General features: G+C 36.2%; 1 protein-coding gene across 2 annotated transcripts in view; it reads left to right on the top strand.

The window, feature by feature from the left end:
- The window catches only part of FER (FER tyrosine kinase), a 159,827-nt gene that overhangs the window by 110,603 nt on the left and 31,495 nt on the right, over positions 1-17,729 (top strand). For both annotated transcript variants that reach the window (XM_082301263.1, XM_082301262.1), the window contains exon 18: positions 11,658-11,781. In XM_082301263.1, the coding sequence (XP_082157389.1) occupies positions 11,658-11,781 (124 nt within the window). The remainder of the gene's footprint in view (positions 1-11,657; positions 11,782-17,729) is intronic.

A 17,729-nucleotide genomic window follows, 5' to 3' on the forward strand; every position in this document is an offset into this window, starting at 1 on the left:
GTTTGGGTTGGAGGGGGCCTGGAAGATCATCCAGTTCCAACCCCCCTGCCATGGGCAGGGACACCTACTAGAACAGGTTGGTCAGAGCCCCACCCCACCTGGCCTTGAACACAACTAACTACATATTAGTGAGAAAAAACCATTATTTACTTACTATTCACTTGCTGCTGGTCATGCTGATCTCACTGAACATGTCCTCCCAGTGTCAATCCATCACAGATTACTCCAGTACAGAAAGGAAAGACTTGGTCCTTTCTGCAATTCACCTATCAAGAAATGAGTAAAAGGTCCTAATATAAGGTATATGTATGTTATATAGATCTCTCTTTAAGGGATGCACATATAGGAAAATGCATCCAGTTTCCCTGCCATTGGCTCGGTTTTTAGAGGGCCAGGTCTCTTCTCTTCTTAGTCTTGTCCTACAGGTCTTTCTGCAGGTTCCTCTACAAGTGGGAAGGAATACCCTGTTAGCAGAATATGTGCACTGTTTATTTATTGTAGAATTTAGATTTATTATTGCTTTCTAAAACCTATTCTTTTAATTGTTGAAAAAATAAACTAAGTAAAATGCTCTTTGTTCTATATAAACTGAAGCTAAAATGTATGTAGCAGCAATTTTCTTCATGTATACATGGAAAGTTATATGTATGCAAGAAATGTGACCTTAGACCACGATTCAGGAATTTGCAATGAGAATTGATAATTTTTTTTTTTTTTTTTTTTTTTTTTTAGTCCTAAACAAGTTGTCCTGCCTTTCCTCCTCTCGCCTTCTCAAAATTATCAAGATAGCCAGGAAAAAGGAATCAATAAACTGTCACTATTTTTCTTTCAAAGGTTTTATAATCTTTAAGTTGAGATCTATACATGGATCTTATTTGCAGGCTTAAGTTATGCTAGCTAGCTTCTGTGAAAAAGGAATTTAGCCAAGCAGATGGTTTTAAAATTTTTGTGACTGCATAATGGATAGATTTGCAATAACCTTTAAAGCACTCTTGCAAATAATTAATTTTATTCTCCTTTACGTAAATGACATTGAAATACTAACTAAAAGGATAGACAGCCCAGATCCTCATAAGGGCCCAGTGCTGTAGTTGCTGGATGCCTTTTCAACTACCATGTAATAATAAAACCCCCTGAATTTTACAGTGGCATGGTTTTCTTCTGTGTAATTTTTAGTAGAAATGAGAAAACAACTCTACTTAGAAATTACCTTTCTATTAAAACATTGTGTTGTTAATGGGGAACTTATCATAGAGATTTCCTCTTCTTGTATGACTTACGACTCTTTCTCTATGACAACTGTTCTTTGTAGTTTGAAAATATTAAGACTGTTAAAAAGACTTCTTAGATAAATTAGACTGTTGCAGCATGTTAGTATCTTGAAGAACTCTGAACATCATATAGGGTGCAGTAAGTTATTTTCTTTGTAATACTTTCCTTACTTTTTACTGCTTTATAGTAGTATATATACTGCTAAATGTTCTCTAAGATGGTTTGATAAGGTTTTTTGCAAAGGTCACATTAGGTGGAGTTTTTTCTGGTATCTTCTGATCTAAAAATAGGAATAGTGCATTATTTCATAACTTAATACAGGGACTTTTTATTAATCTGTTGTAATACACTTTAAGTACTCAGTTTATCCTAAGAAAGATAGAAGAAGTTAAAATGGGAATTGCTAATGAATTTTGGGGAAAGAAACCCTGTATGTTGAGACTTGCCAAATGCTTGGTGTTAGTATAGAGCCATGAGTTTGTATTGTCCTATGGACTTGACTGACCTGACTGAAAATTAATGTAGTAAATGTGCAACACGAGTCTTAAAGCTGGTCAGGGAGAATTGCTGCATATTTGCAACCACTGGAATTTTCTAAGGTAGATAAACCTTTGTCAGGGATGGTTTCCCACATGAGAAACAGCAGAACTTTGTGTAAGAGTTTATAGCGCTGTGTAAGAAAGAGTGTAACTTTTCTGTAATGCCAAATCAATCTGAAAAGCTGAGCATTTTACTCATATTTTTCGTGTTAATTTTTTCATTTTTCTTTGCTCTGTGTCTGTTGTCCTGGTGGGATTTTTGTCCTTTGTCTTTCATTGTTGATCTTAAAACTGAAGAAAGAGAAATAATCATGAGGAGCTGCTTTGGTATTCAGAACAGCAAACGAACTATTTGCCATTGTCTCTTAAGGCTGCACAGGGCATAAGGAGTTTTTGTAACAGCTCATTTTTAGCGAATTTATATGATGATCAAAAAGACTGCCTGGAATACTGCCAGAGTCCAGACTGACAACCTGAAACAAATAGATGCTGAATTTTGTTGGGGTGTGGAGAAGATTATCAGGAAAATGCTGAAGGGGGTACAGAGCCTGTTTCCTGTTCTTTTCTTTTCAGAGTGAACTCAGCATCTTTTCATGATAAAAGGAAAAAAAGAAACTAAAATCCCCTTCTCTTTTACCCTTTCTAACTATTATCCTTCTGGCCCCAACTTCTCCTTTAGTGATCATGGATGACACAGTTGGTTTTAATTCATTGCAATACTCAGGATCATTTAACTGCATTTTCATTTGCTTATAATTTATCATGCAATCTCCCATGTAATCAAAAAGGGACTGCAGGAGTTCCATTAAAAATTTGAATGTTTTTTCCTCTTCCTTTAGGGGAAGAACAAATTAAGATCAAATGTAATCTGTAAGATGCAAAAAGCAATCCTAAGCAACAACATTCTTTCTTCTCCTTCTTTATGTTCATTTCAATTTACTTGAATCTTGGCTAGTCCTGAAAGGAGAATTTAATTTAGAGGTAAGAACTTGGCATGCCCTTGAAATGTATGTTCTAGAATGGGGTGTTTTGAAGATAGATGTGGAATCCTGTGGTGCACTTACCACTTTATGCAACTGTTTCAGCAACTTATCTTGTAGAATCTTCCATAGTGCCTCTGTCTCTCCAGCAAAGAGTCTGCAAGATAAGCACCATCATCATGCTTGCACCAGCTCTCTCTGGAAAGATTTGTCTAATTGGAGGTCCATGCAAACATCTTTGTGTGTTCCAATGCTTGATTCAGGGTAGTGGAAGGAGGCTTGAAGTCACATGTTTCATGACCTGCTCCTTTTAGAAGTTGTTTAATCACAAGTTGGTAGCCTACTTTCTGTTTCAGGTTTCTGTATACTTAAACATTTTTATAACCAACATAGTCAAAATTAAAACCCCAAAAACATTCTGGAATAATTGTATTTCTGCTATGTCAGGCATTCAGATATAGTCAATTGAAGTGTCTGTCTTGTCTGTTGTCTTAATATAGCTTCCTCTAGCATATTAATTTTGCTAATATGATACATGATGAGGATATTATATATTATGATATTATGAAATCTAGATGATCTTCCTGTACCAGATTCTTGCCTCAGACACTTCTAAACAGTTTCCCAGGAGCTGTCTCCTGTCTCCTGATCCATTCTGTGTCCATAGATCATATTTAGTCTGTTCTATCAGTGATCTGCCCTGAGTGTGATTCTCACTCCCTCTCCCCAGTGTGTATTTATGGACATTGTTCATTCTCATACTAATGCATTGTAGGTATTTCCCTGGAGTACCAGTGTGTCTTCCTGATACCACCATAGAATTCCTTTTTGATAATAGCTACATGCTGAAAAAAAAAAAAGCAACTTCCTTGTTAACCTAACAGTGAGTTCATGTTCCTTGTTTTGTCTAACTCATGTTTATACATTCTGAATACTGGCAGCTGAAACAGGTAGAGCTGTGTCTATACATGTGAACAGCTCTGGAAATACCCAGTAATCTAGTAGCGTAGGAAGGTTGTCAGAATTAAGTTTCAACTATGATCAGCTTATATCTAGACAAGTGTAGCCAGCTTCCCGGGGAGGGGTTCAGCAAGGTCATAACTTCTATCTTTGCAGCTGGATAAGGTAACCTGTAGAGGTTTGTTCTGTATCATTTGGGATGCAAATTGCCTGTGCCACTGATGCAGAAACAAATCAGAGGTGACAGGTTTTATTAGCTCAGGTGCAGCAGTGCTTGATGTGAAGTGCCCTGATTCCCAGGCACACCTGGAATGAGCATGGCCATTTCTGTAGTGTCTGTACCCGCAGTCACCATCCCTTGAAGTGCTCATAAAATGAGTAAACCTGGCACTTTGAGATACGGCTTAGTGGGCATGGTGGTGTTTGGTCAAAGGTTGAACTTGATGATCTTGGAGGTCTTTTCCAGCCCAAGGGATTCTATGATTCTTAACCTGAGCTCTGGGGTTACCTCTGCACCCTGTTCATGCTGTCCTAGCCACAGTTGGCTTTGGTCTGGCTTGGTTTATTCACTCCCTTTCTTCTGAAATCTGACTCCATTGCTACTTCCTGTATGTTACAGCACTTCTTACTTCCACGGGGTGTGTGATGTCAGAAACGTGTGCAAATAAAGCCCAGTGTCTTGCCTGACCTACCAGGCTCACTTTTTGGCTTTCTTGGAAAAGAGGGCTTCAGGGCATAAAGTGTAGAAATACCTACATATCCATTATAGGTGTTTCTGAGGAGCTGGTACAAATTACTAAATCTTAAATTACTTTTGTGGAATTGCTCTCATTTTCTGCATGTAGTGATACTTCAGGGTATAGCACCAAATCACAACTGACTTTGTGCATTTCTCTTGTTATTTGCACTGGAGCCAATAGACCCATTTATAACTAAAAACTCAGTTCTGAGGCTAAGATATGTATAATTTATTTATTAATATGAAGTACAATATCCATATTATCTTGAGCTTTTCTGCTAAATTAATTATCTTCATGGATAAAGGAGAGCAGATGCTAAGAGCAGCTGAAGTATGCATGTATCATGGCTTACTTGAGCCTTAGATGAGACCTGCTATCTCTGAGGTGCCACTGATTTCATACACAGGCCTGGAATGATGATTGTTGCTGGGAAATAGCTGAAGTTTTAGTTTCACATCGTGCGATTCAGCTGCTGCATTTTCTACTTTTCTGTGGTTTTTTCTCTTTCCTGCTTCTGGAGACAGTGAGATCTCTATAGAGATCATTCATGATTTTTTTCTAATTGCTTCTCCTTAGAGAGCCCTTAAAACTTTAATAAAGCTTTGCATGATCTGCCCCACTGATTGTATTGTGCATCCTCAGTAGCTATCTTTTGTGAGCAGATTTCAGATCTGAGTCCTATCTTGCAGTCACATCCTGAGTCTTTACTGCATGCTGTCTAAAATCAATACAACAGAAAAAAAGGGGTCAGTCCAAGTCCAATTAGAGATAAGGTGCAGTGATAGTGACTGTCTGGCTTTGTTTTCTATTCAGTTCTCTTTTTTTCCTCTAGTCAAATAAGTTATCTTCTCATTATTACTGGTTAGTGAAGCCACCTTCTGTCTACCCTGCAGTTTCTCTTCACATGGACCCCTGTCTTTCTCTCTAGTTTTTGTCTCTCTTACTTTATCCTCTTAAATTAAATAACCAGCTTCCATTTTGATTTGTCTCTGTTTCTCTGCAACTTGCTGTGCTTCTGCCTCTGCCATCTCTTCTTGTTGGGCATTTCACCCAAAGAACCAGAGACCTCCCATGGATTCCTTCTCTCCATGTGTCCAACTTTTCCCTCTCGTCACCAGCCTTCTTGTAGTACACACACAAATGTACAGACCCTATTTCTTCTTCCTTGTCTTACTCTTAGCCCTGTACTGTACATGGTTCTCTTCTTCCCTCTTTGCTTCATGGATTCCAGCTGCAAGATTATTAAGAAAAGGAAAAGTCAGATGCCTTTGTTGGGGTGTAGGTGGTGGTGATTAAAAATTCTTTTCATCTCAGAGCTAGTGTTTAGTAAAACAGGACCAAAACTCTGCTCTATGGTCTCCTTTTGTGGTAACACTTCAGACTACAGTTGGATTTTTATCTCTTCAAATGTTCTAGGTTTTGATTTTAGCATATTCCATATCAGTATTGTACAAAGTCAAATCAGCAAGTAGATGAAACTAGAAAATCCATTTTAAAACTGAATAAAAACAACCAAACATAAAAAATTAGCAAAGTGCTTACGTAGCTGTAAAAACTTCTGTATTCAACTTACTTCTTTTTATTCATTGTTATTAATATTTCTTTTTTACTTTGCCTGAAACAGTTTTAGCTGTAGTAGCTATTTAATGTGTCTGTGTTTAAAAAAGTGTTCATTGTTTTTCTTCAGATTAAAAAAACCCTCAGTTCTTCAGGTACATTCTGTTTCATGTCAGCTGTCATGTCTCTCTAATCTGGAATCCTTTTCAAGGCCTTCGATTATGGATTATTGAGCATAGTGCAATTACAGGAATTACTTATTCAAGAATGGAAGACCTCCTGGGGAAAGATGACTTTCTTTTCAGTTAGTTTCTGAAGAAGTTTTATCTATGCATTCGCAGTGGGTATCCTTACAGCCACAATACTAAAACATAAAGAGTCCAGGTAGTCTGGGCAGTGTTACTTTGGCAGCAGAGAAGGCAAGGGATGCTAGATGTTGGTGTCTCTCTATGATTTCTGGTTTCTTCTTGACAGATGATGACAGACTCTGTTTTGGACAGGTATTTAATGTCACTTTGCATATTGGCTTCATGTTCTAGCTTATTTGATCCACCTGAAATCTAAAGCAAGACTGACGAGCATTGTCAATATTTCCTTTATTTTGATTATATGTCTGTGGTCTGCCATCCTGTTAAAAGGAAGTGAAATAGCACGTGTGACTGTGTTGTAGCCTTCTTCTTATCTTCATTTTATCTCAGTGCAGTTATTTTGTGCTTGTGAGTCATCTCCGTTCTGGTCTCATCACAGGTTGTCTGCTAAAAAGTCATCCGCAGGATAGTTCTGGTACAAGTCACATTTTCTCTGTGTTTACTTCTTTGCTGCTGCTACTCATGTCCTTAGCTCTCAATGCACACTATTAATATAATTTTTTTTTTTCTTTCTTCATCTTTTGTTTTCACATACAGGTATTTCTACTCATACTTCATTACTGCTGTTGTTAATATTATATTGGCAGCACTTTGCATGGTTATAGCTACTTTTATTTCCTTTGCTTATTGGGAAAAATAAAGTTTTAACTGGATTTCGCAATAGTAGTCTGTAGGCAGTTAGAAAAATAAACCTTGGTCTTAGTTACAGTTTCTGTTACCACATATATAAAATAAAAGAATAAAAAAAAGTGAAAGCACTGCATTGCACACAAATGATGCATTAGTTGAAATGTGAAGTTACAGTATTTTAATGAAAATGAGCGTTTTAGCATTTTTAAACCCTTGTATTTTTAATAGTTTGTCAAACAGCTTCTAACTTAAAAAACATTATCTCCTAGAATTCCCTAGTGATGCATATTTGCTATTTTAAATTCATAGTTAAAAGTAACTCTGTTTGAGTTTGTGTTTTAGATCCCATGTATATGGGATTAAGATAGTGGGCAGTAAGGAAATTTTAAATTGCTTCAGGGCTACTCAAAATACTGACCATTTGAGTTCTCAAATTTATAAATACTTACAGGTGCTGATAAAGGTAATTTCAATAATATTGCACTGGCCTGTAAACAATTAGGAATATTGAATTCTAGAGCTCCGCTGGGTTAGGTGACCATTAGGAGGTGTGGCCATAAGCAATGTATCTGCATGATGAATGTGTGTATAAAAACAAGAATTAAGTGACCTCTTTAAACAAACCTAGTTAAAGAGGCTGTTTAACAAAGGAAATTTCTCCCACTTTATTAAAACTTACATGTGAATAATAATACATAAAACTAAATATCATTCTTAGTAGTTGGTATTGTATTAAGACATTTATTAATATTTGTATAACTATTAATCATATTATTAGGATACTATGGAGAGATACAATATATAAACAATGTATGTCTGCATACCAGCTAAGTGAAAGATTTCCCATCATCGTTTCAAAATGTGTTTTCCTTGTGTTCAGTGTCAATACTGGTTATCAGAATGATGCCAAGAGTGCCTAGAGCAAATAGGTAGGTGTCATTGTGGACACCAGCTCAGGAGAACACTGAAATATGTGGTCATAGTTGATTATAAATTCCAGTGAAGTCAGAAATTGCCATAAATATGTATTTTGTAAACCTATTTAACATTTTTCATTGTTGTTTCTTGCATTTTTGGTTTCTTCTCGTAGGTTACAGGGGTTTGTTTTTTTTTCCTCTGCCAAAGCATTAGCTTGCTTTTTTGTGTGCCAAGGAGTGAACTGTTTTATTGCCATGCTATGCTACTTACTGTACAACAAGTAGTTTATGCTGTAAAGCACAGCCAACACTAGGAATTGCTGATACATAGTATTTTCACACTCTCAGAATTTCTGCATGTAATGAGAAATAGTTCCTATTCACAGCAAAATATGCAAAGGGCTGTGTTCAGGAATCCAGTTACAACAGGCTGCTCTCATGCAGCTTCTGCTTATGAACTACATTTTGTCCTCTACTTAGTAAAATAATTCTGTTGTACTAGGAAGGCACTCCAGTACTGTTATTTATCCTCCTGTAAACCCAAAACAGGCAAGCAGTCTCCGATAGGTGATTTTATATATGTATAATGGTCTAATTTTTTTTATATTCTTAAAGTTGTTGGAGCAAACCTCATATTCTGGTTGTGTTGTGGGCCATTAACTGGAATAACAGGTAGCCATGCAGAATACAATGCAAATTCCACATAAAAGAGAAAGCATTGCTTACTATTATGTAGTCATCTACTTTTATATCAGTTGTTTCATAGCCTAATTGGTCTAATTTTTATCAACAGCTGTTACATTGCAAAGAATGACACTGTGTGCTGCAAATAGTGAATTAGGGCTTTTTATATTAAAGCTTACTTTCAAAAGTACATAAAGAGATTACTTAACCACAGTTCTGCACGGAAGAGTTTGTAGTGAAATACTCTTAATTCATCCTTGAAGATACTCATGTATTTGCTTTGCTGTGAAGATGAATAGCTGGAGCATTGATCGCAGTAAAAGTCAGAATTTACTGAGGAGTAACTCTGTTACTTAAAGGACAGACACTTAAGCCTATGTTAGTATCATAATGATGAGGATAATCAGATTAAACCTAACATTACGTATCTTGTGCAAAGTGAGATGCATATCACTTAGCTGTTTTATTTTGTCTGCAACTACCACTACTTTTAATTTTGTTAAACAAAATATTTAGAAGATCTTTTTGCCATTTCTATGCAAGGACAGACACAAGAAAACAGAACAAACAGTGAAAACTCTGAGATAGATTAAAGCAATGTAATTAAAACTCTCATAGGCATCAAGTACACTGTATACAGCTCGATGTATGGTGCTGGTTTTGCTGAAGCCCCTAGAATTTCATACAGTGTATGCCACACTCTGAGAATCAGCAAGTCTAAATCACTTCCTGATGGTATTGAATTGCATTGGAAAGTAACAGGCTTGTGCTTTGTGAGTTTGACATATGCTGATGTGAGGAACTGAGCAGCTTTTAATATCGTTCAGAAGCAAATTGTTCAAAATTAGGATGTTAATTGCCTGAGCATATTGGAAATAAATTTATAACATGTATTATTTTTTAAAGTTTTAATGGATATGGCTGGGTTTTCTTTTTTTTAGAGTTTGTCTTAAGTTTCTTTATTGTCTTTAATACCTCGTTATTTAAGAACAGATGGTTTTACTGTTGATTGTGGAGATGGTTTTACTGTTGATTATGGAGAGCATTAACTTATTTATACAAAGAATTTATATGAATTGCGAGGATTACAATTTACACTGATGTTGTTATAGCAGATTTTTTTAAATAGAGAACTTTCGTGAGATTTTTTGGGGATTTGTTTCTGCGGGCTTTTTGCTTGTTTGTGTTTTTTTCCTTTTTTATTTGTTTGTTTATTTATTTTGTTCTCCGAGAATAAACTGAGCTTATCTGTCCTTTAAATTCTTCCTACAGGAAGTTGTTAGCAATTCTTAGTCTTTAATATTGAAATATTGGTTGATTGAGAATAGAGTTTTCTTAAGATAGTCTTAAATGTATTTTTATAAGCTGCCTTGATTTACTGCTCTCATTCAAGTAATGCCACAGTTTGTCAAGATGGGAAGACTTCACAAAGTCATATAGTCATACTTGCTCATTAAAAGATGATACTGTGTAAAGGGCAGTGAGGTCTCAGCATATAAATAACAAAATTTCTTCAGCTTTCTGTGTGTGTTGGAGGGGGGTATTGCTTAGAAGTTATTTTTAGCTGTCTGCTGTAACTAGAATAATTCTGTTTACATGTGCAAGAAATGACACATATTTAATTGGAGTGTTTATCTTCCCGCTGGCAATACCTACTTTTTACCAGTTACCAGACTATGTCAGTAACCTCTCAGATTAAAGAAAAGGTGATTACTACCCATTCCAGTTTGCAGTAGTGATCTGTCCTTTTTCACTGGAGTTTAAAATACAGTATCACAAGATTCACTCTTGTCAGACTTTGGAGATGTAATGTGTGTAATCCTAGTTTGCAAAACAGAGGGTATTTCTAACTGGCTTTAGAGTCGAGGCAATCCAGTCACCTCTTGCTCTCCCATCTGTGTGTTACCCAGTCTGGGAGTGAAGGGCAGCTCCAACGTAATGTCTGAAGGCATTACAGTTGCACTTCATAACATCTGACTTTTTCCTTTAATATTCTCTTATTTTATTTCTTACACTGTGAAATATAAATATAAATGGCCTCCTAAAAAGAGTCACATATGAAACTTTTAATATGTACCATAATTTCCTGTTGCTAAGAAAAGGCAGTATATAAAATTGTGTAACAGTTTGCAAGAAAAAATCCTCACAGTCAGTTCAGTCCTAAATGAAAAGAAACAAGTACTGGAGCAATGACTGTCTACTCACTAGCAAATAACTGTGTGATGTGAAAAGCTCTGATGTGATTTTTTTTGTCTTTGCTTGGAATAATAAAATATATTTTAGAAAAATCTTTAATACGTTTATATCAATCAGAACATGGCTTTGCAGTGTTTGTATCATAATCCTCCATCTTACCTTTGTCCTAAATTAAATCAGTTTTTCAGAAGGTTTTTTTGTTAACACAATTTGCTTTTTGGAAATCTTCCATGCTGACCTTTCCCACTTCTCAGACAAGAGGACAATGGCTTTGCTCCTCCTAGGCAGAAGTCTCTGAAGGCACAATAATGACTGTTCACCTTCCACTGCTTGGTCAAATGTCCAGCTAATGTTGCCCAAGAAGAAAACACGTTTTTACCCCTCCAAACACGTCAGTGTAGAATTTGAGAAGAATTGCTGCAAATGATCAATTAAAAATTATTTACTTTCATGTAGCTAATAGGACCTAACCTCTTTATTCACAATTAATAGTTCTGTGATTAGAGAAGAATTTGTAGGACAGATTACCAGGTTTTTTTGTCAACAGTTTTTGAGTCAGTATCTAATGTGCACTGGTGAAGACTTTGGGTATATCAAAAGCATGCTGTGCAGTTTTCACTTTTAAGCTCCTAATATTTAGTGGAAAATGTATTTTTGAAAGGTGAGTTCCTTCCTTTGCTTGGGCTGGCCTTAAACTGATGGGATGAGGAGAACAGCTAATAACCTGCATTGTGTTCCGTCTTGCACCCCTCATGAGAGATAAATGTGAGTATCCTGTCAGTTGTGTCACGCTGTCTATCTGTCTGTTTTCTAGGAGGTGATTTCCTGTCATTCCTAAGAAAAAAGAAGGATGAGCTGAAAACCAAACAGTTGGTGAAATTTTCATTAGATGCTGCCTCTGGTATGGCATATCTTGAATCTAAAAATTGTATACATAGGTAAGGAAAATTTTTTTCTCATTTTCGTACCTTTGCTCAGTGGAAATGCAAGATGTTTAAAGGTGTGTGGTGTTTATTATCACAGGAATGAACCCCGCGGTTTCAAAAAAGATACACTTTTTCTGAAAGTTGGTCCTTATTGCTTGTCTAAAAATACTCATCTGGGTAAAAAATATGTACTACACTATTTGATATCTATAGTTTTGGTGCTATTAATAGAAGTTAAAAATTATTTTTCACCATAATGATATGCATTATAAGGAGCCTGATTCATACAGTGACAGTGAATCATAGCAAGAGGTAGTCTGTGAGGCTTATGTCATGTCTGAAATTTACAAATACTTGCCAGGCTAACAGAGAAGTTAAGGTATGTTTCAAGTGTGCTTCAGGAAAATTCACTGGTTTCTCAGATAATAGAGAAGAGCTAAAGTTCTATATGTTAAATTATTAATTGCCTGGACTGCTTTCTCTGAAATATGGAACATTATCAAGCATTACGCTGTTGGAGTTTCTTATTCCTGATCCTACCATTCCTCTTTCTTGTTTCTTCTGCAGTTTGACTCTGCCACTGCTGTGCTTATACTCCATTTGTATTGAAGTGGATGGAATTCGTTTCCACCTGTTTTGTTCTCTCAGAATAGCACAATATATACCCTGCTTAGTGCTGTGCCTGAAATATGAGATGTAAACATAATGATGATCCATTTCATAGAAAAATGATGAAGAACAAGTTTTCATTTCTGATGTTGATGTCTTCCACTTGTAGAACATCTGTAGGTGAACTGTGTGACACCTCACTTACATAATCAGTCCATTTGGGATTTAACACCTTTCTGGTGAATGCTGTTACCAGAGACCTGAGTGGCATTTCTCTTAGATTTTTATCAGCAGTGAATGGGTCAGTTGCAGTCCTGCAGGTCAAGTTAATCAAAACAATTCTGCAAGATCATGGTGTATAAGAAACACTGAGAGAAAAAAACCCCTAACTCATGATCTAAAACTATGTAATATTCCCTTAGGGAAATCCAAGAAAAGGATTGTAAGCATTCTGTCATGATAGAATGTGTTTCAGCCTGGCTCTGTTTGTCAAGGATATAATAGCATAAAAATCAGAGCGAGAAACAGCATTAGTGATTTACACTAGCCTCATAAATGTTCTGGTGCTTAGTAATTCCTGTAACAGTCAGATCAGTGTTAAATCTGAAGTGCCTGTTTAAGCTCTTGTGTTCTTAGAAAATTAAACAAAAGATAAAAATCGTAGCTAGATAACTGAAGTTCGTAATTGCAGTTACTGAAAAAAAATGCAATATTTAGTCATTAAATGATAGTGTGCTGCCTGAAATATAAATAGTTTCATGATTTTTTTTTTAAACTCTTGGAAAAGGGTATCCTTGCACAGCTGTGTGGGACAGAACTGTTCTAGTTGCTATAGATGACAGTGTGGCCTCACTGTATCTCTAAAATGTGCACTGCTGGTTGTTGAATAGGAGATGTGTTTACAAAGCTAATAGTGATCTAGAGAATGTGTTTCAGAGAGAAGATATGTGGAGTATTGCCTTACCATATGAAGATTTCATTGTTTCGTGTTTTCAGTTAGAAATCTGAGTGCAAATGTGTCGTGTAACTCCCAAGTCAGGAAAAAGAGCTGAAATCTGTTTTGTTAGTGCCACAGACTTGCCAATGCACACAGTCTGGGTTATGCATACTGTAGTACTGTAGTACAAGGAGAGAAGAACTTCTTTCCCCTTGTTTACTTTTTAACTTTCAAAATATTAATGAAATTTGTTTATTATCACAGATTGTCACAGAAGGTTATCAGAGAGCTAGCACTTTCCTTAAAGGAAGAACCAGAATTTTTAGGAAACCTATTCTGAATAAAAACAGAGCTTTAAAGTGCAACCAAGCAAGCAAACCATGTGTTCAGGAAAACTCTTACTTTTATGAAGCATACAGGTTAATAAATCAAAATATGCATTTCCAGTATTAGTTTACCAGCCTTATTTTCTTCAGTATACAACATTCTTTTTTTTTAGTGTGGTTAGCCATAGCATGTGCTTACTTAATTTATGAGCTAATTTTTCTAAATTTGATAGGGAAACATAATGAAAGTCTCAGAATCAGGAGAACAACCAGCGAAGTTTAGTGATTTTTGCAGTAATGATGAAGGAATTTATGGGTCGTTTCCTTGGTTGATTTTATTTTCAGTTACTAGTACAGGTTGATTAACAACTTAGTTGATTAACAACTAGCTTACTCTAGGAAAGTAGCTCATGAAGTTTTAAAATGTGTTTGACCAAAGGCTAAACTGCAATTAAATAGGCTTAGCATACATAGAATTTTGCTAGGTCTGTTCGCTGTTTGAGGAATTTGAGCACTGATCCAGGATTTCTGGATACCCTGGGAATGGCTGGAGGTACATCAGTCTAGAACCCCTGTCTGCCACAGAAGCCCAGAAACGCAGGGAAAAGTCAAGCTGTCTTGTGCTCTGTGAGCAAGTTCTTGGGTGTTCTGACTCAGAACCCCACTGGAATTTCCTTACCCAAGCACTGAAAGTACAACCATGTGGCTGCATGGTCCCTACAAGGAATCTGGGGGCCTTTGCTCCCTCGTTTTTAGGTGAGGTAAGACAGATTAATCGTGTCGATTTAATGTTGACAGCAGGTAAAAGGGAATGGAACAATTTAATTCACAGTAGGAAGAAGGTTTACCAATCTGTAAAAAGAGTGGTGGTCTTCTGAAAGAACATTAAACTTGTTCTTTTTTTGTCAGAAACTTCATCTACTGAAAGTGTTTCTCAGATAAAAAAGAGGTGAGAAAATTAACTAGAGACAATGGACTAAGCAATGGTTAAAAAAACCTAAGTCTTCTAATTTGTTTAAAGGTCCATAGGCTTTGATTACTATTCCTTAAAGATCAGTATTTATTGTATAATTAGATATAGTTTCTATTATGTAGATTGCAGTAAAATGAAATTGGTTTGCTTCATGCTGTTGTCTTTCTGCAGTATTCAATTTGCTGATAAATGCGCTGTTTTGGACAAATCTGGAGGAAATTATCCTCTGAGAGAAGGCAGGTTACAACCAGCCCTTCCCCACCAGGTTTGGGAAAAAAAAAATTTTTTTCCTTGGAGGGAAGTGAAAAAGATGAAAACTATTTCTTTAACAAACACACAGGAAAAGGGGTAATAATGCTAAATGAGAAATCCTTCCACTCTGCTGAGAGAAACCTGGGAAAATTTCAGAATCCTTCCGTAGATCTCTCTCACCCTCCTTGAAGCTGGGTCATGGGCCCACCTCCAGGGCCAGGACCTCGATGGAAAGTCTTCCCAATGTATTCTGATGTTGAAACCGTCCAGCAGAGAAGAAGGGAAAAATTGAAGTCCCAGGAAAACAAAGTTCAACTCTCTGGAGAGAAAGAAAACTTAGGAAACTGGCTGGAAAAAAAAGCAAGCAGGGTGCTTCTCCACTCTCTCACTCTGCAGCCGCAGCTGAACGCAGAGAGCCATCTCTATCTCCATGTCCTTGAACAAAACTGCTTTGAAAAGTTTTGCTCCGTTTTTTCTCTCCCCACTCTCAGGCTCAGTTTAAAGACTAGAAAGACACAAAATTAACTTCTGGGCATAGAGCAGCGATACGGGATACACATCATAAAGTCACCCCAAGACAGTATTTTTTCAGAATCCCATGTACTTTTTTTTAAGTAGTTCAAGCGTCTGATTTAGTATCTTACATATTTAGCTACCTGCTAAGGGTAACAAGGGCTACTAATCAGTTTATTGCTCTTTAGTTGTAACTGCAGTAGCTACATTTAACCTTTATACTTTAAAATTCTATCCAAATTTGTATTGGATTTTGGAAATTATTGTCTGAATTTAACTTGCTCTTTCAGTAGTTGGGACAGTGCCACAATCAATGTGCGGTTTGTTTTCTGCTTTTTTATGTGTTAGCTATTTCAGTAGGTGAAATGGTTACATTGGCATGTAAGTGATTATTGAATGATTATTTGATCTACATTTTCATCACCTCTAGCATCCAGATATCACTTGTTCTTTGCTCTCTGTTTCTCTTTAAAGAGCAGAAATGACTGCACTTGCAGGGGAAAAAAACTGCATGAAAAGATGTTATTAAAAAAATAAAAAGAGTGGTTGAACATGCACAGAACAATGTAGTAATTTCATCTCCACTTAATTAACATGAGGTTGAAGAATTGTTTCTTGCTTTTCATTTTTACTATATTCTATTGTTTAGATAGTTCCATTTTTCTGTTAATTAGAAACAGAAGATAAGGATGGAAATGTGTTAATCTGAGTTGGTTTAATAAGCATTTGTGAGTGGCCTTCTTTTCCAGTATTTGATTTGCATGTGATGAATTCATTTGTCCATACTTTATGTTTAATTTTCTAAGCAGTCTTGGGGAGCTGTAGGAGGGAAGCTGCAACTTCTATTGGACTTTATTGGATGTGTAGGAATAGCTTCTACAAGACCAGGTTGACTTATTTGCAAAAGATGCACTAGGAGTGTGAGAAAACAGGGACCAATGTCCCTGCATTCCAGGTCAAATTTTCCTCTCAGTCAATGAATTTATCTTCTGGAAGTCTCCAATATTCTGGAATAAGTATATGTTGCTTGGCAAGATGATCATGTTCTCTGGTCTAGTTCTTCCACTTTTAGTCATTGCTGCTACTTCTTTTTCCCTTAGTTTTGTAGCTGTTAAAAACCGTGTGTTGTGTTAAATCTGGTTCCTTTCATGTTATGAAATCCTGATTCTGAGGATATTAATTCAGGATTTCTACAGTTTTCATTAGATATGTATAATTTAATTTAATTATGTATAAATTGCTAGGAAAATACTTACTTCCCTGCTACTAATCTAGTTTAGCTGATCTGCTCTGCTATTAGAGCTTTTTTCCCTCTCAAGTCTGGTAACTGCTAATGTACAGAGTTTTGGAAAAAAGTGTCAGAACCGTTTTATAACCGTGAACTTAAGAACTATATTAAATAGTTTAGTAAGTCTTCCATTTCTACCTGGAACAATAGTTCAGCTACCACAAAAGGATGAAAAGTGATCCTTTTCAATTTAGCATAGGTGCTGCTCAGTTCTGTGTGTTTGAGCAGTGATTTAAGTCTCTTGGGAGCAGGAGAGTGATGCTTTAGCTCCAAAATGGAACAGGTCTCCTTCCTAAGAAGGGGGAACATACTCTGCTTGATTTGTCTACCTAAATCCCGTGGAAGACAGTAGCCAAATACTTGTTGGTGCATGCCCTTGGGAGGTTCCACAGGACCCCATGTTCTGTGGAACAACTGGTTTGGTTGTGTTATGCAGTAGCTTGGGCTCCTTGAGCACAACGTGTTTCTCTGAATATCGCTTTTCCTCCTGGCCAGTTGCAATACCTGAGGCCTTTATTGCAGTTTCTCTAATTTTCTCCCCTAGTGTATGACTTATGAAGAAAAGTCATTTGAAAAAAAGTCATATGAAAGAAAGTAATTTTGGCAGTAAACCACTTGAACTCTCCAAGGTTTAGAGCAAGGATTAATTTGCCATTATTAATTATCTTTTTACAATTCCTTCAGAATTACATGTATAAAATGAAGTGATGATGTGAGATTCCATTTCTATAGCTTTCTTTCACAGAAAATTTATTTATGACTGAATGAGAAAATATGTACTATTGTGTTGATAATATCTGTTGATTGTGCTTCAATGAATATATCTTTCAGAGAATTATTGTCAGTGGTACAGTTGAAACACCCCATAAATGTAGTGAATTATCATAGTTTTGATCCTTTTTTATAAGGTGATGTCTCTGCTTTATATAAAATGATGTTTCAAAGCATTTTTTTTCCAATATGAATGTTAGAAATACTTCCATTCTGTTTAAAGCTAAAAACACAAATGGAAACTTACATGAAGAACTATTACTTTCTGCAGGCTGCTTTATATAGATATAG

This window comes from Coloeus monedula (genome assembly GCF_965178545.1).
Source record: "Coloeus monedula genome assembly, chromosome: Z".
Lineage (NCBI taxonomy): Eukaryota > Metazoa > Chordata > Aves > Passeriformes > Corvidae > Coloeus > Coloeus monedula.